We start from the raw sequence: 22,205 nt of genomic DNA, 5'->3' as shown, positions 1-22,205 counted from the left end.
CAAGTAGGTATACTAAGGTATGCCTACTTGTCCGGCATCATTGTCGTGTCTGAGAATGACAGACATGAAGGACATACGCAGGCTCCCTATTTAATGGCGCCATCAGTAAAGGAATTTGATGAATTAGACCAATTTCAATCGATTCCCCAAAAAAATCCAAATCACTCAACTATTGGGTAGTCTTGTAATGGTCTGAATTTATAATCTTGTTTGTTTGGCTCAGGTCGTGCCAGTAGAGTAGGCCATTGGGTCTAGATTAGGTGGTTTAGTTATCTTGCATATTACACTATAAAATGGTGTACATATGGTGTAGATACAGTGAACCACGCCAAACTAGCCAGTAGTTAGGCATCCACCAGTCATAGGAGGCTATGGCGTTTGCGCTTTTGTCGTCGGTCTGGTGTGGCTTCTCCAGGGCGCAAAGCCAGGTTGGGGTGACATGGAGAAGCTGTTACCCAAGCAGCAGGTTACCCCCCCCCCCCCCCTCCCTCTTTCTCTCTCCACGGCGCCGAAAGGAAAGGCAAACGTTGCCCTAATTGTACGTGGCCTAGCCATACGTTGACTTAATTGTACAAGATCGTATATTGTATAAGCAAACCGTTGGTCCAATCATAATCAAACTTAGCAAGACTTTGGCATAATTGTTGACCAGACCACACACTAGAAGATGAAGGGACGACTGCGTTTCACAATCGGCTTGAGAATGGTCTGGTCAACTTACTTTAGCCACGTTATTGTGACTCATCGCCTGCCTTTGGCATAATTGTAGAACCCTAGCCAGACCAACCACGTCTCCTAGCCTACGACTGTGTAAAACACACTGCCAGATAAGTTTTTATAGACACGAATCTGAAGAGGCTTCTTAGTATGATCAGTTTCATGCTCACTGAATGCAGTGTTTTTGGATCTTGTACTAACTACTGTATAAAATTCACTGCCCATCTCGTGCACCACAGGAATGTTTATTTTTTTTAGTTTTTATGCAATAGAAGTAATTATTACTTAGTAATGGCATTTGTAAACATCATCTCCATGTTGCTTAGTGTGTGTGTTAACAGCAAAGGGCAGGAATATCTCTACATTACCTGATCAACCAAGCTGTGACTCATACGTCAGGCTGCGAGCAGCCGCGTCCAACAGCCTGGTTGATCAGTCCAGCAACCAGGAGGCCTGGTCGACGACCGGGCCGCGGGGACGCTAAGCCCCGGAAGCACCAAGGTAACCCCGTCTCCCTCCTTAAAAAAAGTAATGCAGAAAATGATTATACCTGCATTATTTTTTGTATATAAATGTACAGCATGTCATATTCATTAATTAAGAAAGGAAAGGGTACACTGCATATAGTTTATATAATTCTCAGTGAGCCAATGTTTAACATTACCACACAGCATGAACATTAAACCACAAATGTTATACTTGATCTCCGGCCTTGCGAAAACTTTTTAATATTTTGTTACCGGCATGTGAGTTTTTCTCCCATAATGACACTGTACAAGCTGGTTCCCAGAACGCTTAGCGCCACACGCACGCACACACGCACGCACGAGGCTAAACAACTGTGGTTACAGTGCCATGATGGTAACGAGCACTTGGGTTAACTACCACAAACTACACCGTCAAACTACCTGGCAATTAGGTTGTGCAGGGTACAGTATTAATAACACAATTCTCGTCACTACTCTGGATGATCTTGGAAGGGATGATGATGATGATGGTAGGGTTGGAAGCTTGCCTCTAGAGACATAAATATGTGATCCCTCTCTCGTGTCAGTCCACCACCAGCAGCAGTTTTTAAATTTTGCCCCGAGGGGCGAGTTTATTGGGCAGCGCCACTCATCTTGTGAGTGGACATACCGCCATAGTGACAGTATTGGGCAGCGCCACTCATCCTGTGAGTGGACACACCGCCATAGTGACAGTATTGGGCAGCGCCACTCATCTTGTGAGTGGACATACCGCCATAGTGACAGTATTGGGCAGCGCCACTCATCCTGTGAGTGGACACACCGCCATAGTGACAGTATTGGGCAGCGCCACTCATCTTGTGAGTGGACACACCGCCATAGCAGCATGTACAACACTCCCCAATAGGAAAAAAACCCGCTGGGTTGTTCATCCTGCAGTGTTCCTACACAATCCACCACCTCACACACATCGAATGCGTTTGGGAAAACAATTACGTCTCATCACGGGGCATCGCCACCATCTAAATCATTTTACAATCATTGGTAGATAAATGTAGTTGTGTGTGGAGTCGTGTGTGTTCCTCGGGAGGGCGCTGGCTGTCTTGGTGAACCAGTGCACGCGAGTGACTGTGGTCACTCTTCAGGCTGTGGTGGGTATGTGGGCCTGCGGGCCGCTCCAAGCAACAGCCTGGTGGACCAAACTCTCACAAGTCGAGCCTGGCCTCGGGCCGGGCTTGGGGAGTAGAAGAACTCCCAGAACCCCATCAACCAGGTATCAACCAGGTATCAACCAGTGAGGCGAGAGAGAGGGGCAGTACATGCGGTGAACGCATGGCATCTTGAGAGTGCGTGAGGGAGGCTGGTGACCCCTAAGACAGTTGTCACGCTACACGGGGGACACTCTGAGACAAGGACGAACACACACACACCGGATCAAGCGCCGACTCTCCTGTATAAAAGGCTTTAATATAATTTTGTGATAAGACTAGCCGTACCAGAAAAAAAATTAATCCTAGCTAAGAGAAAAGACTGACAAAAACCTGGGACTCCAAACACGAGAGAAGAGAATAGAAGAGCCAGACAGGAGTAGAGAGCACGAGAATGGAACATGAAGGCGGACATGCACCACTGGCGAGCACCACTGGCGAGCACCACTGGCGAGCACCTTTGGCGAGCACCACTGGCGAGCACCACTGGCGAGCACCTTTGGCGAGCACCACTGGCGAGCACCACTGGCGAGCACGGAGGAAGTGAGGGTTGTACAAGGAACTAGGTCTTAGTGAGAGAGGACGGAACACTTGGCGAATTTGACCGACGAAGGTGCGCCGAGTACGGTCGGCAGCGCCAAGAACACACACCACAGAAGGTAACTTACAATATCTTTGAGTGTCTTGCAGTAATTGGTCACCCGTGTCCACCTTCCATTAATATCCTCGTGTTCTACTTTCTGTGGATGTAAAGAGGGTGTCTTGGTCCATCTTGTCTTCTCCGCTCGGTATCCTGTATGTCGTAATCATATCTCCCCCGTTTCTTCTTTTCTAGGTTGAGAGTAGGTATAATAATTTGTCAATAAGGTTGAAAGAGCATACTAATTTATACGCGGAAAAAAGTAGAGGGGCGGGTCCCAAACCTGCACACAGAAATAACACCCAATGAGAGCAGAAGGCATGGCAGGATGTGCAGAATACCCCCGTTGAAGAGCAGAGGTGCAACAGGTACTCTGAAAGAGAACTATCAACATCAGAGGCCCGAGACTGTTCAACACGCTTCTACTACACATAAGGGGCATAACTGGCCGACCCCTCAGTGTTCAAGAGAGAACTGGATAAACACCTCCAAATGATACCTGATCAACCAGGCTGTAACTTATACATCAGGCTGAGAGCAGCCGCGACCAACAGCCTGGTTGACAGTCAAGCAACCAGGAGGCCTGGTCGAGGACCGGGCCATGGGGACGCTAAACCCCTAAACCATCAAAGGGTTTCTCTTAATTTCGTAGTTTACGTGTTAGACTGTGGGTTATATCAACTCCCAGCTGCTTCTTTCCAAACCCCCCTCCCCAAAGACATATTAGTGTGACAAGAGACATCCAGGATGAAGGTGCAGTCACCCAGGCGTTGAGAGCCGACCACTTCGACCTCCTGGACCACTTGGACGGTCGGGGATTGAACCCCGACCTGCACGAAGCGAGACCGACGCTCTACCGTCCAGCTCAAGTGCCTGGGCACCGCCTGGAGGATGTGAGCAGCTGCAGGAGACCACTGACTCTAACTGTACCTGGCCGGCATGCATCAGTCATGTACGTCTTTACTGACGAAACCTCTGCATCTCTTTCTCAGTCATGGCGGCTTGGTCTACTAATTAAACAGTTTACGAGGCTGGAAAAGTTTACAATCTGAAGCTATTAGCATTAGATAGCCTCGTAGCGGTTAGAGGCTTATACACGCTTCCTAAATGCAAAACCAAGCTGCCATGATTGAGAAAAGATGTAGAGGTTTAGTAAGTGAACACCTAAATGCTTGATAATCTTGGCCCCCAGAACTGGTAAACCGGTTGCGGTTTACCCGTAGAGTTTAAAAAGAGCGAAGCATCATAAGCCTAGTTGCAGCCAAATTAGCGTGTAAACAAGTTTGAAGCTGAATTAGATCTAGGTATCCCCATCTCTGCTGTCAAAACTGTATTGGTCCAAACATTCAGATCTGATAGGAAAGAACTTACTGACTCCCAACGACCTGAAAGTACTAGTATAAAGCTATGATTTGTTCAGATCTGAAACCTACATCTATGGACAGCACAAAACGTCCACTAGACTGTGCGACACAGTGGTTGCAAGGATCAGGTTGGGTTACCGTTACCTGTGGCAGGTGGCTGCAGGTGACGGGTCTCCCAATCCTGAGCACTCCAGTTGCAAACTCTGTGAGCAGGAACTACGGCATGATCTCCCGCACTACATCACTGAATGCCCAGTTATCAGACCTTTCAGACCAGTTGGCATGAGGTACCTGGAGCTTTGCAATTACTTTATTCACTCTCGTATTCTTGAAGATATCCTCACAGTATACACAAAATTTGCCAGTGCAGGCTATTAAACACATGGCCCTGTATGACTAACCATCCTGCGAGATGGGGACTTGTATTACCACTGCTACCTTATTCAATCTTGTGTTGTTGATATCCTCAAAATGCATCCGAAGTCTGCCAGTGCAGACCGCTTATCACATGCCTCTGTATGACTAACCATCCTGTGTGATGGGGATTTTTTAGCATCACCTAGTTAGCTTTTTTTTTTTTTTGATACACTGTACTCTACTTCATATAGTCTAGGGTAGCTGCACTAATGCAGATGTACCTAATATGTTAATAAAAAAAAAAAAATAAGCCTAGTGGGTGGTGGTGTACCTGGGAGGTAGACTGCTGAACTACCCTCGCTAAGCCGCTCCCGTCAACCACCTCTTAAGGCCCAATTATCTTGCTTAATTTCATAATGCTAATAGTGGTATACTTCATCCAGTGGAGGAGGGGGTACCCTACACCCCCCCCCCTCCCCCCATGTTGATACCCTGCGCCCCCCCCCCCCTGCCCCCATTTCCCCCCTCCTTCCCCCCTCTCCTGCCCCCTCCTTTCCCCCCCCCACCTTTAGGGGAGCCAGTGGTCCGGGCGAGCAAACAGCTGGGCCATTACGCGGGCAGTAATTGCCGGAGCGACTTTGTGCCAAGACTCTGCCTTAATGAGAAGTTAACTTTGAGGACGTCATGACGTGACTCTTGGTGCTTTGCTGTGTTTGTCCTGGTCCAAGTGTGCTTGGTGGGTCAAGCGCTAGCTCCCGAGTCCCACCTGTGTTTTAACAATGATTCCTGGCCCACATGTTTGTAATTATTTTGTAACGTTCCCCATTACATTTCCATGTTTCATTGTTGTACTGTCTTAATCTGAACATGTTATTCTTATTAGCTTCACCAATTCGTGTGAATCTTGTATGTCGTTATCATGTCTCCTCGATTCATTCCTTTAAAGTGTGGTGAGGTTCAGTTCTCGTAATCTTATCAACTTTCCGTGCTGACAAAAGCCTCGGTGCATACTTCTGTTTTTTTCACGTTTAGCTTTGTTCCTTGGGGTTCCAGGCTGGGACAGCACACTCCAAAAGGCACCTCACCTTTGTTTACAATGTTGGGAAGGCTTCGTGGTGTAGTGTCCTGCATGTTCTTGGGGTGTGTGTGTGTGTGTGTGTGTGTGTGTGTGTGTGTGTGTGTGTGTGTGTGTGTGTGTGTGTGTGTGTGTGTGTGTGTGTGTGTGAGACAGTGGCCGACCCCTCGCTGTGTTCGAGAGAGAGAACTCTATAAACGCCTCCAATGGATACCTGATCAACCAGGCTGCGAGCAACCGCGTCCAACAGCCTAGTTGTCCAGTCCAGCAACCAGGAGGCCTGGTCGAGGACCGGGCCGCGGGGACGTTGAGCCCCGAAATCATGGCAAGGTAACTGCGAGGTAAGAACACCGGTGGTGATAGTCAGCGGGGCCTCTGGTGGCGGGCGAGGGCGGCCTCAGTCCTCGCCGCCGCCGCCGCCTGGTGTTGCAGAGGGACGTCTTATTAATATGAGAGATCTGGGGCTGCCATAGGCACACAAGTTACAGCCCCGCTCCTGTGCCGGGGAAGTCCACTATGGGCTCACCATAGCCCGTGCTACTTGCAACTTTTTGTTCCCAGTAGATGAAACTTTAATAACAACAATAATAACAACATAGACACGGCGGTTACCGCAGTAATCAACCAGAGTACACCTTGGTAGTAATTGACATAGCTCGAGTGCAGGGGGGAGTTGTGTAAAACCCTGGTTTGTGCCTCGGAGAGGCTGCAGGATCCAGTAAGTTCAGTAGAACTTCGGTTTCAACTCTTTTGACCATGTCGTAGCTCAGTCGATTAAGGCAGCGTCTGGGATGCTCTCGGACGTAGGTTCGAATCCTCGTCACGGCCCTTGTGGATTTGTTAATTTGATGCATCACGCTATTGTGACTCCTGTGTGTAATCGTGTAATTATACGTGGAAGATGCTGGAGGTTATATCTTGGTTATCTTGAAAGGATTTCGGGGCTTTTTTTTTTTAGTGTCCCCGCGGCCCGGTCCTCGACCAGGCCTCCACCCCCAGGAAGCAGCCCGTGACAGCTGACTAACACCCAGGTACCTATTTTACTGCTAGGTAACTGGGGCATAGGGTGAAAGAAACTCTGCCCATTGTTTCTCGCCGGCGCCTGGGATCGAACCCAGGACCACAGGATCACAAGTCCAGTGTGCTGTCCGCTCGGCCGACCGGCTCCCTGGAAGACGAAGTCCCAAATTCGCAGAGCCAAAAACTATCATACTGGAGCGAACTATTTGGTAGGATATACAGAATATATATAGACCATTGTGAAGAGCAGAGGCGCCATAGGGCCCTGCAGAGGACGCTGTGTGAACACCACAGGTCCAGTCTTCAAGTCTCCTCCCAATAAGTATAAGAAATATGGCGGGAACAAAAATGAAAGTTTAAAAAAATAATTAGATCAGTTCCCATAAGTGCAGGGCCAACTGTCAGGCTGAGTGGACAGCGCTTCGGTTTCGTAGTCCTGAGGTTCCGGGTTCGATCCCCGGTGGAGGCGGAGACAAATGGGCAAATAAGTTTTTCGCCCTGATGCTCCTGTTACCTAGCAGTAAATAGGTACCTGGGAGTTAGATAGGTGCTACGGGCTGCTTCCTGGAGGTGTGTAAGAAAAGGGAGGCCTGGTCGAGGACCGGGCCGCGGGGACGCTAAGCTCCGAAATCATCTCAGGATAACTGGGCTGTAATGGATAGGTAGGTCTCGGACCCTTGCCAGGAACAGCCTTCTTGGTCAAGTAAGAGTCTCAAGTCGAGACTTGGCTTGATCTAGAACTACTCTGCGAACCCACTCCAGGTATACTTGAGGTATACTCATGGTAGGTGTGGGGGTGGAGACAACTTTCCTACTCCACCACCACCTGACCCCCACCCCCCAAACACCCCCACCCCCACAAACACCCCCCCAACCTACCACTACCACCCCAACCCCCCGTACTCTCAAATACTGAGGTATGTTAGAGAGCGGTTGCTAACAATACGGCCCAGCACCGCTCCTGTGCCAGGTAAGTCCACTACGGGCTCACCATAGCCCGTGCTACTTGCAACTTGTTCCGAGTAGCTGAATCTATAACAAATAACAATAGGGGACCCGTAGATCAGGTTGGAGGGTGTGGGGCGGGGAGGGCGGTGATAGGTGTGTAGGGAGGAGTGATACGGCAGGTGTGGGCCACAAGGGGTGGAAGGGGGGCGGGGGGGCGCGGGTATCGAAGCCAGGTATGGATTACAGGACGGGAGGAGCTTCTGGGGCTCCACAACCTCTGACGTAAATTACCCTCTGAATTATTAAATAGATTTATAACCGCTGTAATTTCTCGACAACATATTGGATGTGAACATGATAGGTGTTTACTGTTTTGTTTTTTGTTTAATTTAATTATGATTAAAATAGTTCAAGATAATTGTGGTTGTGTAAAGGCTTACGGGTCGGGTATGGAGAGGCCTTAAGCATGCTTGTACCTTGGTGGGGTGGGGGGTGGGTGGGTGGTGGTGGGGGGGAAGTGTACATGTGGGCAGGTCACCCCCCCCCCCCAGCAAGCTCATGCTGGTGTGCCCTACTATACCATTCTGGCCCGCCACAATAACCCATGTACAGTACCTGGAATACATACTCGATATTGCTCGTCATATGCTCCAAGGTTGGTTAACATAGTGTGTGTGTACTCGCCTAGTTGTACTCGCCTAGTTGTGTTTGCGGTGGTTGAGCTCTGGCTCTTTGGTCCCGCCTCTCAACCGTCAATCAACTGGTGTACAGATTCCTGAGCCTATTGGGCTCTATCATATCTACACTTGAAACTGTGTATGGAGTCAGCCTCCACCATATCACTTCCTAATGCATTCCATTTGTCAACCACTCTGACACTAAAAAAAGTTCTTTCTAATATCTCTGTGGCTCATTTGGGCGCTCAGTTTCCACCTGTGTCCCCTAGTGTGTGTGCCCCTTGTGTTAAATAGCCTGTCTTTATCTACCCTATCAATTCCCTTGAGAATCTTGAATGTGGTGAATGAAATTGTGAATTGAATGAAAGCCGGTGTGTGTGTGTGTGTGTGTGTGTGTGTGTGTGTGTGTGTGTGTGTGTGTGTGTGTGTGTGTGTGTTTGTCTTGTGTACTCGGCTAGTTGTGCTTGAGGGGGTCCCGCCTCTCAACCGTCAATCAACTGGTGTACAGGTTCCTGAGCCTACTGGGCTCTATCATATCTACATTTGAAACTGTGTATGGGTCAGCCTCCACCACATCTCTGCCTAATGTATTCCATTTGTTAACTACTAACACTAAACAAAATTATTTCTAATGTCCATGGCTCATCTGGGTACTCTGTTTCCACCTGTCCCCCTTGTGCGTGTACCCCCTGTGTTAAATAAATTCTTTATATGCACTATCAATTCCTCAAAATCTTGTATATGGTGATCATATCTCCCCTAACTTTTCTTTCTTCCAGCGACGTGAGGCTTAGTTCCCATAGTCTGTCCTCGTAACTCATACCCCTCTGCTCGGGTATTAGTCTGGTGGCATACCTCTGAAACTTCTCCAGTATAGATTGTGCTTGATGAGATATGGGCTTCATGCTGGAGCTGCATACTCTAGGTAATGGTCTGACATACCTGGTATACAAGGTTCTGAATGAATCCTTACTCAAGTTTCTGAATGCCGTTCTTATGTTGGCCAACCTGGCATATGCCGCTGATGTTATCCTCTTGATATGGACTTTAGTGGGCAGGTCTGGCGTGATATCAACCCCCAAGTCTTTCTCTCTCTCTTACTCTTGAAGAATTTCATATCCCAAATGGTACCTTGTATCTGGTCTCCTGCTCCCTACACCTATTTTTCATTATTTTACATGTGCTCGGGTTAAACTCTTAACAGCCATTTGTTGGACCATTCCATCAGTTTGTCCACGTCATCTTGAAGCCTCAAGCTGTCCTCCTCCTGTCTTAAACCTCATAATTTTGGTATCGTCAGCAAACATTAAGAGGAATGAGTCTACCTCTGGGAGATCATTTACGTATATCTGAAGCAGGATAGGTCCGAGTACAGAGCCCTGTGGGTCTCCGCTTGTGACTTCACGCCAATCTGAGGTCTAGCCCCTCACAGTAACTGCTTCATATTGCTTAGGTACACTCTTATCCCTTGGGGAACAATACGAGTTACTCTTGCCTGTTTCTTCAACTTATGACCCAGCTGTTGTGGAGTACTATGTCAAAGGCTTTCCGACAGCCCAAGAAAACGTCGTCTGCCTACCCTTCTTCTTGCTTAATCTTTGTCACCTGGTCGTAGAATTCTATGAAATCTGTGAAGCAAGATTTGACATCCTGAATCCATGGTGGTGTCACCAAGTGTCTTGAAGCCCTTGTGTCACCAAGTGTCTTGAAGCCCTTGTGTCACCAAGTGTCTTGAACCCCTTGTGTCACCAAGTGTCTTGAACCCCTTGTGTCATCAAGTGTCTTGAACCCCTTGTGTCACCAAGTGTCTTGAACCCCTTGTGTCACCAAGTGTCTTGAACCCCCTGTGTCACCAAGTGTCTTGAACCCCCTGTGTCACCAAGTGTCTTGAACCCCTTGTGTCACCAAGTGTCTTGAACCCCTTGTGTCACCAAGTGTCTTGAACCCCTTGTGTCACCAAGTGTCTTGAATCCCTTGTGTCACCAAGTGTCTTGAACCCCCTGTGTCACAAAGTGTCTTGAACCCCTTGTGTCAGCAAGTCCCACATCAGCCACTACACCAGTTGGTGGCGCGCGCGTGCGTTCGTGTAGGTAGAAGGGGTATGTGAAGGGGGGAGAAAAAAGTGAATCCGTGTTAAATATGAGGAGCGGAGTATACAGTGTTGACGGTGGTGGGTGATAATTGATGATAATGCGAGGTTACCCCCCCCCCCAGGACTGGCGGGAGTCCCCGTGAATATATGGAGAGGGCGAGTCGCCGGAAGGTGGGAGAGATGTGGGGTGGGGCCCGTGGCACAGTGGTCTACGTCCTCTGCTCCTAACGGAAGGGACCCGGGTTCAATCCCTGCGCACGTTTGAAACGGTTGGGCACGTTTTCTTTCACATTGAGCCTGTCCACCTAACAGTTAAAATGGTATTAGGAAGTCTACCAATTGGTGAGGATTACATGAAGAGGCAGAGGTGCCGGTCGGGGGGGGGGTCAACAGAACAGAACTATCAGGGGAAAGCACCAAGTCATTACGACTATATAGCACTGGGAAGAGGTCAGGATAAGGATTTGGGATGGAACGTGGGAATCAAGAGCCGCCACCAGCGTGTCGGGTCACTCTGGGGAAAGTGTCACCCGGTGTAGAATCACGAGGTTGAGTGCCGGGTGTCATGCCATGCCGTGTCATAAGTGTGTCAAGAGCGGGGCTACACGCTAAGGTGACCTGTCATGCAGGACTGGCCACTTGTCACTCATTCATAACAAAGTGCTATGGACGTTGTTGGTGTGTGTGTGTGGGGGGGGGGTGAGGTGGGGGGGGTTATAAGGAATTCATAACGTTCCGGGCGACGGGCTATTACGGGCTATTCATGCCCGTGCCACCTCTTGGGTGGCTTAATCTCTATCAATCAAATCAATCACCGGGCGACGCACCTCGACAGATCTCCAGTATCAGCTCTTGATACTGGTAATGGCTTAAAATGGCCACCACTTACGGGCTATTCATGCCCGTGCCACCTTTTGGGTGGCTTAATCTTCATCAATCAATCAATCCGGGTGACAAGACCCTTGAGACACTTCTAGACGTCCCACCACCAAACATCACATTCACTCCAAACATATTCCACCTACGGGGGCTCATGGCTCGAAGATTAAGCTACTTCTTGTGGTGGCTTAATCTTCATCTATCAATCAATCAATCAATCACTGGGGGAGGTGGGATGCGACTAATGGGGCTCAGGCGGGTTGGTGGCGTACTCTACAGTACGGGTTGGTGGCGTACTCTACAGTACGGGTTGGTGGCGTACCCTATACTACGCCACCAACCAGTGATCACACATTGATCATTCTTTCGTACTCGTCAATACGAGGCGTAAGATGTGTATAGGTGTGGAGGCGGGAGCCACGGGAGGGTAGTGCGTATAGAGCTAAGGCAGTAGGGGGGAGGAAATAGTTTGTGCGCGCGCGTTAGGGGTTAATGGGTGGAGTGGGGGGGGTGGGGGAGGGTGGCGTAGCTATAGCACCCTGTCGTGTACGCGCGCGTTACTAAGCGCACCCTCGCCGCTGGCTCTGACTTGAGCGCACACACTTACGCATTGAATTGTTAACGACTTACGCAGTAATTCACCCCCGTCCCCAATGTTTACTGTATGTACATGACTGTAACACAGTCTACTTCCTCGCCTCATAATCAAGGGCCCAGAGTTCAATTCCTGGGTAGGACGGAAGCGGTTTGGCACCGTTTCCTTTCACGTGATGCCGCTGTTCACCTAGCAGTAAATTGGGACTCTGGAGTTAGGCAACTGTTGTGGGTGGCATCCTGGGGGAGGGTCTGTAGCTGGCCTGGGGAGGGGGGGGGCAGCGATAAGCCTAATTACAGGCTTCCTGTCCCTGCAGCGGAGATTATCATAATATCAATGAGAGAAGTTTGGTGCAATAAAGTGGGTACCGAACTGGTGCCTCGCGTGCCCTCAGAGGTTGGGGGGGGGGCCTGGGTGCACACAGCTGCCCACTGCCTCATGCGCCCCCCCCCCCCCCCCCAACCACTGCCGCATGCGCCCCCCCCCCCCCACCACCACTGCCGCATGCGCCCCCCACCACTACATTAAATGCCAAGTACACACTGGCGTAGCACTTTCAAAGGTGTACTAACCCGCTGGTGTTATTGGTGCGCCTTGTTCTACCGCCCCCCCCCCTGCCCCCCCCTCACACCAGTTGACACTCCCCCTCCCAGCCTCTGTGAAGTGTTTCGTCACGTGTCACGTGTTCGTCACGTTACGCCAAGCAGAATTTCCGGTTGTTCGTTGAGCGCCAGTTTTTTTTTTTAGGGGGGGGGGGCGTGCGTCTGGGGGAGAGTGGGGACATTATATAGAGGAATTGGGTTTTGGGAAGGGGTCACCGTTGGCCCCTTCCCCTAGCGACTCTTCCTAACACACTCTAGGGGTCATAGTAGTCATCAGAGGACACTCATCTGGGCATAGAAGTTGTGGAGGTGAAAGGTTGTGTGCAGTGTTGATGTTGTGGAGTTTGTTGTAGTCCACAACAGTGTAGGTGGTGGTGTCACTGCTGGGTGTGGTGGTGGTGGTGTCACTGCTGGGTGTGGTGGTGGTGTTGGTGGCTTGTGTGGTAGGTGGCATTACCTTCGAGGGGGATTGCTCCAACAATTCCTTGTACCACAAAGAGATCATTGGTAGCAAATATACAAGAAAATAACTAATGTACAATCGAGAGAGTGTTACCAACTTGCAAATTAAGTATCAATGAAAATGAATAATTTGGATGAGGTACTGGGAGTTCTTCTACTCCAGCCATGACTTTGGCGCGAGCTTGGTCCAACAGGCTGTTGCTTGGAGCACACATCCGCCACAACAGCCCGGTTGATCCGACACTGCTCCTGCAGTGTTCAGCGTGTTCAGTGATGCCAGCAGTGAATGACACTGAGGCAAGGATGATGATTGATGATAATGTTTAGTAAGGCTTTAATGTTTAGTAAGGCTGATGTTAGTATTTATATTAGGAATGTTTAACGTTGTTGTGTAGTTAAGGGTGGCGGGGGTCGCTGCCCCCCCCCCCTCACCTCCCCCCTCACCCTCCCCCCTCTTGCACGTGTACAGAGGGGTGAAGCCGGCTTCCCGCCCCCCACGCCCCCCCCCCCCCAAGGCACGTGTCATGGAGGGGGAGGGGGGGGGTGTTGTAGTGGCAGATTAATACGTGCATAGCGAACATGTCGCCATCTCCCCTTCCCTTCTCCTCCCCGTATATATAAATATGAACACGCTGTACTGAACGGGGTGAGAATAGCGTGAGCTACCCCCATCCCTTTGTGTGTATTTATACCACAAACTTATTTGAATTCCCCCCTTTCCCTTCTCATTCCTCCCCCTTTCCCTTCTCATTCCCCTCCCCCTTTCCCTTCTCATTCCTCCCCCTTTCCCTTCTCATTCCTCCCCCCTTTCCCTTCCCCTTCTCATTCCCCCCCCTTTCCCTTCTCGTTCCTCCCCTTTCCCTTCTCATTCCTCTCCTTTCCCTTCTCATTCCTCCCCCTTTCCCTTCTCATTCCCCCCCCCCTTTCCCTTCTCATTCCCCCTCCCCTTTCCCTTCTCATTCCCCCTCCCCTTTCCCTTCTCATTCCCCCCCCTTTCCCTTCTCATTCCCCCCCCCCCTTCACCCTTGTTATACAAGCCCACTTGGAGAGACGTTACCAAGCCAAGATTAGCCACAAACAAATGTACTTTATATAAATTATTTTAGTTCTCATGCGCGCGCTCTCGTGGCGTGTCGGGGGCGTCGAGACGCCGGCCCGTAGAGAGGCCACCAACCTCCTCTCCTACAAAGAACGTCGCTTTTCCCTCGTATGCCTTAATAAAGCCTCAAAATCGTCTCACTAGAAAATGGAAGCGGCTCGCGAAAGTGACGTAGCTGTCCTTTTCTTTTGGGTCCTCTGATGGGTTAGGATACGGGCACTTTAGTACGACTGTTTCTTGACGTTGGGGAACCTTAGGAGGACGGACTGGACGGCGACGCCTTAAGCTGCCCCCCTGGCGGCAAACCCGGGGGGGGGCGGTGAAAAGTGTGAATAAATTAAACATTATTCAATAAAATTGAATAATTAGGAGATTACTCGTCACTGAATCTGTTGTGTGGTCCAGTTGGTGTGCCTGGGCGGCCATGTTGAAGAGCCAGACGCTGGCCGCGGGTTATACACTGTGAAAGACGAAGGTAAAAACGCGCAGGAAAGAGGAGATCCGCTTCATACATTGTGCAAGACGAGGAGAAAAAGCATTGTAAGAGCAACAAGACCTTGCACGATCGCCTGCAGAAGTAAGTCTTGAGGATGAGATGGCATGAGGGAAGGGGGGGGGGTGACTGGGAAAGAAAAGGGACGGGCGTGGGAGGGAGGGAGGGATGCTGGGAGCGTGGGAGAGATGTACTTGTGTACTACAAAAGTACAGCAATATTATTTTCAGTGGTGTAGGTGTATCGCCGGTACTCTGTGGTAGTCGTCGACGCCCCGTCTGGTTCCCGCCCTCACAGATGGCCGGAGACCAGCAGCCCTTAACCAGGCATGGTTGAAGGGACGCGTGGACCGGGTACGTGACAGATAGGGGCGTGCTGGAGTGTGCTGACACCTCACCAGTGTGTGTGTGTGTGTGTGTGTGTGTGTGTGTGTGTGTGTGTGTGTGTGTGTGTGTGTGTGTGATGGTGGCAAAGCAGACGGTGGTGATGGGTCAACGTGGGACTTGGTCATATTATCGACCTCCCATATGACTCATCACAATATTCGACCAGCTTGTGTCTCACTGGTGGGGAGTGACGAGGGGATGGTGACGTGTAGGGGGTGTAGTAGGGGGGAGGAGGAAGGCGTGTAGGGGGTATAGTAGGGGGGAGGAGGAAGGCGTGTAGGGGTAAAAGAAGGGAGGGAGGGGGTTAGGGTGGGGAAGCGAGCACTTAATATTGATCACTGCCAAGTTTTTAAGTCATTGGCTGACTCTCCCCCACAATTTCAAATCAGATATGGTGGTGGAAAATGTCGGGAGGCTGGGCGGTGTTTCCTCCCAGCTCGGCCCAGGTACTGCAACACTGTGTATTAAACATAATAAACCTTGTCATTACTGACTCTTATGTGAGAGTAAATATTATAACATAATAACTAATATGGACGGGCCAACATTGTTGGGCCAGAGTGGCAGCGTCCATGTAGAGTTTTAGACCATCGGCCTCTGGGGGTACGCTTCATTACCAGAGGTTGAATTATAGTTCTTGGTTTCCAGTTGCTCCTCCTTCCCTATACCTCTCCCTTTCTTCCTAGATGGTCACCCACCCACCTACCAACCGTTCTTAACCTGTCATGCACCCTCATACCTTATGTTCTACCCTCACTCTGTATACAGTATACTAGTCCAACCACCCCCCCAGCTGGCTCGCCCGCCCTGCCCGTCCTCAACAACACTGGCCAAATGTTCATTAATCTACCCGCCAGTTCCTCTGTTTACGAATGGAAAAATAGTTGAAACACCGCTCCCACCTGATTACGTTCACATTTGTATGGTCAGCTCCTCGTTCCTCCCCCCAATAAATACTTGACCCACGTAGAGCAAATTATCACATCTGCAGATAAGGAATCGGGAGCCTTCAAGACGTGACTCAACAGAGCAGTAGAAGTTGTTAAACACATGGGGCAAAATCTTGCTGAAGCAACCATACGAGTCATAAATACTCATACTCCGCCTAAGTAAAACAGAAACAAGCAACATTTAGTGGGTTAGCCAGAGGCTTAGGGGCCCGCGCAGGTATATCTTAAAAAAATCCTAAACTGTCTCAGTCAAGGGTCAAAGCAAAGTGTGAAGGGAATAAAACTATTTTCTATACTTCTAAGACATACGTAATTAGAAAGTAACATTTAGTTACAAGCACAAGCCATGGCATATATATATATATAATATATATATATATATATATATATATATATATATATATATATATATATATATATATATATATATATATATATGTCGTACCTAATAGCCAGAATGCACTTCTCAGCCTACTATGCAAGGCCCGATTTGCCTAATAAGCCAAGTTTTCATGAATTAATTGTTTTTCGACTACCTAACCTACCTAACCTAACCTAACTTTTTCGGCTACCTAACCAAACCTAACCTATAAAGATAGGTTAGGTTAGGTTAGGTTAGGTAGGGTTGGTTAGGTTCGGTCATATATCTACGTTAATTTTAACTCCAATAAAAAAAAATTGACCTCATACATAATGAAATGGGTAGCTTTATCATTTCATGTGAAAAAAATTAGAAAAAATATATTAATTCAGGAAAACTTGGCTTATTAGGCAAATCGGGCCTTGAATAGTAGGCCAAAAAGTGAGTTCTGGCTACTAGGTACGACATATATATATATATATATATATATATATATATATATATATACATATATATATATATATATATATATATATATATATATATATATATATATATATTGGTAGCAGTCTTTCCTGTAGACATATTATTAAATATGACCGAAAAAGTAAGATTAATAATTCTAACACGAATTTTCTCAATCTTTCGTACATTTCTTTTCACTGTTGGAGGTAAATCAAAAATCAATTCTCCAAAATTCATTTTTATTTCTAGTCTAGAAATAAAAATGAATTTTGGAGAATTGATTTTTGAATTACCTCCAACAGTGAAAAGAAATGTACGAAAGATTGAGAAAATTCGTGTTAGAATTATTAATCTTACTTTTTCGGTCATATTTAATAATATATATATATATATATATATATATATATATATATATATATATATATATATATATATATATTATATCTATCTATATATATTATATCTATCTATATCTATATATATAGATATAGATAGATAGAATATATATAGATATAGATAGATTATATATATATATATATATATATATATATATATATATATATATATATATATATATATATATATATATATATATATATATATTATTAAATATGACCGAAAAAGTAAGATTAATAATTCTAACACGAATTTTCTCAATCTTTCGTACATTACGCTTCACTGTTGGAGGTAAATCAAAAATCAATTCTCCAAAATTCATTTTTATTTCTAGTCTGACGCGACACGGGCGCGTTTCGTAAAACTTATTACATTTTCAAAGACTTTAGTTCACAAATACACAAATTTGGTTGTGGGAAGAGTCTCTTCCCACAACCAAACCATCGCCAGAGAAATCCTAGTAAACAACACAGAAATCATCGATAGATACAGCGATAGCAGGCGGCTTGACGTTTGCGAGGCACTACACATCAAGAAGTCAACACCAGCAATCAACAGCCAATTATTGCACAACTGTATTCTACCCACCTCAAGACTCCGCTCCAATATAGAAGCATCAAGAAATATGGACCAATAGGCTTTCTACAAACACTTCTATTCAATATCCATTGCTTCGTGTTCTGTCTTGTGTTGATGAAATTAATACCCTATTAATACTCTTGTTCTGTCTTGTGTTGATGAAATTAATACCCTATTAATACCACATTTTGTTCTGTCTTGTGTTAATGTCACATCACCCCTTCCACCTCACTCAAATGTAGATATAAAATCGGAGATACGTAAGTTCTATTCAGTTGTGTATTTGTGAACTAAAGTCTTTGAAAATGTAATAAGTTTTACGAAACGCGCCCGTGTCGCGTCAGACTAGAAATAAAAATGAATTTTGGAGAATTGATTTTTGATTTACCTCCAACAGTGAAGCGTAATGTACGAAAGATTGAGAAAATTCGTGTTAGAATTATTAATCTTACTTTTTCGGTCATATTTAATAATATATATATATATATATATATATATATATATATATATATATATATATATATATATATATATATATATATATATATATAATCTATCTATCTATCTATATCTATGATGGTATCCCTGGTATACGGTGATAGATGTGGTCAGCGTAGTCACACCACAGAGGTCCAGGGTGCCTTTCCTGCGGCAGGACAGAAGCCTCTGGTTTACCCTGTGATAAACCACGAGGTAAACCAATTCTCAAGATTGAAGCAGCAGGTAACCGCTAGATGACGTGTGTAAGTGGAGCTGTGATAATGTTTGAGTTAGAGATGTGTCAAGATACTTGTGAGGATGAGCCGTGTTTGTCATGTGTCACTTGTGCTCTTGTAATGGATCCTATGACACTAATTCACTAATCCACTAATTCCGAAGTTTGGTAAGAGATGTATACAAATTGTTACCATTAACTCCTAACCAACTAATGACTAATTGTTGTTGACTAATTCCGACATCAATTTAACAAGTCTCCCCTAACTTGGCGGTGCTTCTTGTGGTCTGCGGGCTCGCCATACCCCGTGCTACTTGTTCCAGGTAGCAAAACTTAAACAAGAACATTCTTGTGGTCACAACTTGACACTGTTTACATTTGAGTGGCTCCCCGTGAGTGGTTAGCGAAGTTCGTTACCGTTTAGGGAAGATGTCTTGAAGGCTCCCCCCCCCCCCTGTGTCGAGATCTTTTGATAATTTGGAGCACGTGGGTGAAGTATTCAAAGGTAAAGCACATTAAATTGGATGGTAGAGTATTTAGTGTGGAGACCATGTATTACTAGTGAACCCCACAGATTGTGTACCTACGTGGGATGGGATTGATCCTTGTTAGGCGTAATTTGCGTCTAAGATGGGCGGGTGATTACGTGTTTACGACCCGCAAGATCAATGATCAATTTTGCCAAAAATAGAAATTGGTGGAGGGGGGTTGTGGGGCGGTGTTTGTTCAAGCCCCCAGAGACTGTTGGGCAGCCCCTGGGGGTACGTTCTGGTGTGTGACTCCGGGGACAGGCCTGGTGTGTGTGACCTGGGGGGGGGAAAGACAGGCTTGGTGTGTGACCCCGGGGCTGGGGGACAGGCCTGGTGTGACACCCCCGGGGGAGGGGGGGACAGGCCTGGTGTGTGACCTCCGGGGGTGGGGGAGAGGCCTGGTGTGTGTGACACCCCGGGGCTGGGGGACAGGCCTGGTGTGTGACCTCCGGGGTTGGGGGACAGGCCTGGTGTGTGACCTCCGGGGCTGGGGGACAGGCCTGGTGTGTGACCCCGGGGCTGGGGGACAGGCCTGGTGTGACACCCCCGGGGCTAGGGGACAGGCCTGGTGTGACACCCCCGGGGGAGGGGGGGACAGGCCTGGTGTGTGACCTCCGGGGCTGGGGGAGAGGCCTGGTGTGTGTGACACCCCCGGGGCTGGGGGACAGGCCTGGTGGACGGTGCCACAAGTCACCTGACCCAAGCTCCCGTGTAGCACCCGAGACACAGCAAGACTGGTCCGGCATGTTTGGCGCTCCTGGAGTGTCGAGGGTGAGTGACGGCGTGTGAGGCACTCTAACCTCTCCTCTCAACTAGTAAGTCTTGCTTGGTAAGTTATGGTCCCCAACGTACACATGATAAAGTTCTGTGAAGAGCAACGGCTCACTAATATTCATGTTTCCTATGCTTAGCTAAACGATCTATGGGGCTCAGTTCCTGAACCATTATGTGCCTCTGTAACCCTTTACACCACCGCCCACGGGATGGGTATGGGGTGCATAATAATGGAAGTGAAATTGAATCTATGCTACGATAGAGTAGGTTTTGTTGACTTGCACGCTTCTCGTTCCCTTGCGACCTTATCTTACCTTGAGCCTCATGATTTCAGGGCTCATCGTTCTCGTGGCCCGGTCCTCGACCAGGCCTCCTAGGGTTAGGTTTAGTACTTTGTACGTTGTGACAGAGGTGTGTGCGTGTTGTGCTGTGTTGCGTACTCACCTAGTTGTGCTTGCTGGAGTTGAACTTCGACTTTCAGCTGTCAATCAACTGGTGTACAGGTTCCTGAGCCTACTGGGCTCTATCATATCTACATTTGAAACTGTGTATGGAGTCAGCCTCCACCACATCACTGCCTAATGCATTCCACCTGTTAACCTCTCTTGACACTGAAAATTATTTCTAATGTCTCTGTGGCTGATTTGGGTACTCTGTTTTCACCTGTGTCCCCTTGTGCATGTTCCACCCGAGCTAAACGGTTCGTTTTTATCTACCCTGTCAATTCCTCTGAGAATTTCGTAGGTGGTGTGTTGTGTGGGTATTTTGAACCGTCTAGTTGTATGACTCTCTGTCCTGCGTGACAGTGAATACCAGCATTATCCTCACTTTAATAAGACTATCAAAATCCTCAGACTAGGCAAAATTGTAATTAATTTTGTCAATAAAGATGTTAATAATAAGTCTAGTTGTTGTGCCGCTGCGAACTGCCCGAGTGGGACCACTCCCGCTCCAGTGTGAGTAACGGCACCTTGAGCCTCGGGTAAATCTTAGACGTGAAGCCTTGTACTTCTTTATGCTTGTCTTAGGTGCCGTTAATTAGGTCGCGCCTCCGGAATCAACCTAAATAAAGATTTACGTCAGCGGTGAATTAGGCTTCAACATGTATATTTGAAGGTGGCCAGTATGGGTTAACAAAAGAGGCTCCGTCACACACATTTACTAAAGGCAGTTTTTAAAAAGCATGTTATTGTTTAAACTGTATTTAGTGTACAACAAATTGAAATATTGCAGTATTAGTGGCGAGGGTGGAACTACACGCAGGTTCAACATGTGAACTTAACTCGCTAGTTTAACTAAACTCATATTTGGGTTCATGAACCCATTGTGCTTTTTTTTTTACACCCACGCCCGAGGGGGGGTATGGGGTGCATAACAAGTGAAATAAAGACGACTGGTCGTAAATGAACCAAACGCATTGGGATTGAACTTGGGGGATGGTGTTTCTAGGCACACCGGAACACATGGGGGAGATATATGGGGGAAATCCCCCCCCTATACCATGCCAAGACTCTGGGGTAGGGGGAAAGCATCCTTAATTACATGCATACAAGAAGGTTGTTAGTGGAGGCACTCCGCATGGCCGTGTGTATACAATAGCACGAGAGAGTACGTAGGTGTGTGGGGGGGGAGGAGGGGGGCACCCCTCCCTGCCGCACACTGGACATCAAAATTAAAGGTTTGTGTGGAGAGAGATAAAGCGCGCACCGCGGACTGGAGATAGGGTGCAGGGTCGGCCGGTGTGAACAAACCGGTCTGATGGGCAAGGTGCCCTTTTAATGCAGGTGTGAGGGAGAGGGGAGGAGGCGGCCGGGTGTATGGGAGAGGAGGGGTAGGATAGGTGTGGGTGTGTGGGAGGGTGGTAGTGGGAGGGGGGTAAGAGGAAAAGGTGTAATCTTTCCATTGGGGAAGAGTGGAAGACGTGGCCAGGTCTTGGTTGACACACCAGCCTCCAGAGTGACCCCCTCACACTACTCGTCGCCAGTAAGAAAGGAAAACAAAACCCGACACGCTGCGCACGGCGTGAGCGTGCTGGGAAGTTTGTCGTCTCGGAGGCAACGCTGTGATTTCTCGAGGAAAGTATCTTTAATAACTAGATGTATGTGGATATGGTTAACGTTTGTAATCAGAACCATGCAGCCACCCACCTAGTTAGCAGAATGTCAGTGGCGTTGGTTTGACGTTAGTTCAAGGCTATTAACGTTGATAGCGTCGATTCGACGTCTCTCTCCAGCACGTTTTGTCCACTGGGCAGTGGAGGTTGATTAGAACGTTAAGAGGAGGGTACAGGAAGGTACCCGGTGGCCAGACACCACCCTGGGGTACATACAACTGTGGACTCCGACCTTCCGGAC

General features: G+C 47.8%; 1 protein-coding gene across 3 annotated transcripts in view; it reads left to right on the top strand.

Moving 5' to 3' along the window:
- The window catches only part of LOC123766886 (extracellular signal-regulated kinase 2), a 149,575-nt gene that overhangs the window by 59,374 nt on the left and 67,996 nt on the right, over nucleotides 1–22,205 (top strand). The window contains exon 1 of one of the 3 annotated variants that reach the window (XM_069307482.1): nucleotides 5,374–5,550. The exons of the other annotated variants lie outside the window; for them this stretch is intronic. Coding sequence (XP_069163583.1) covers nucleotides 5,533–5,550 — 18 coding nt within the window. The 5' untranslated portion in view covers nucleotides 5,374–5,532. Of the gene's footprint in view, nucleotides 1–5,373; nucleotides 5,551–22,205 lie in introns of those variants that run through there. 3 annotated transcript variants of the gene reach the window in all.

Source organism: Procambarus clarkii, chromosome 60 (genome assembly GCF_040958095.1).
Source record: "Procambarus clarkii isolate CNS0578487 chromosome 60, FALCON_Pclarkii_2.0, whole genome shotgun sequence".
NCBI lineage: Eukaryota > Metazoa > Arthropoda > Malacostraca > Decapoda > Cambaridae > Procambarus > Procambarus clarkii.
This window is presented reverse-complemented; position numbering and strand designations above follow the sequence as displayed.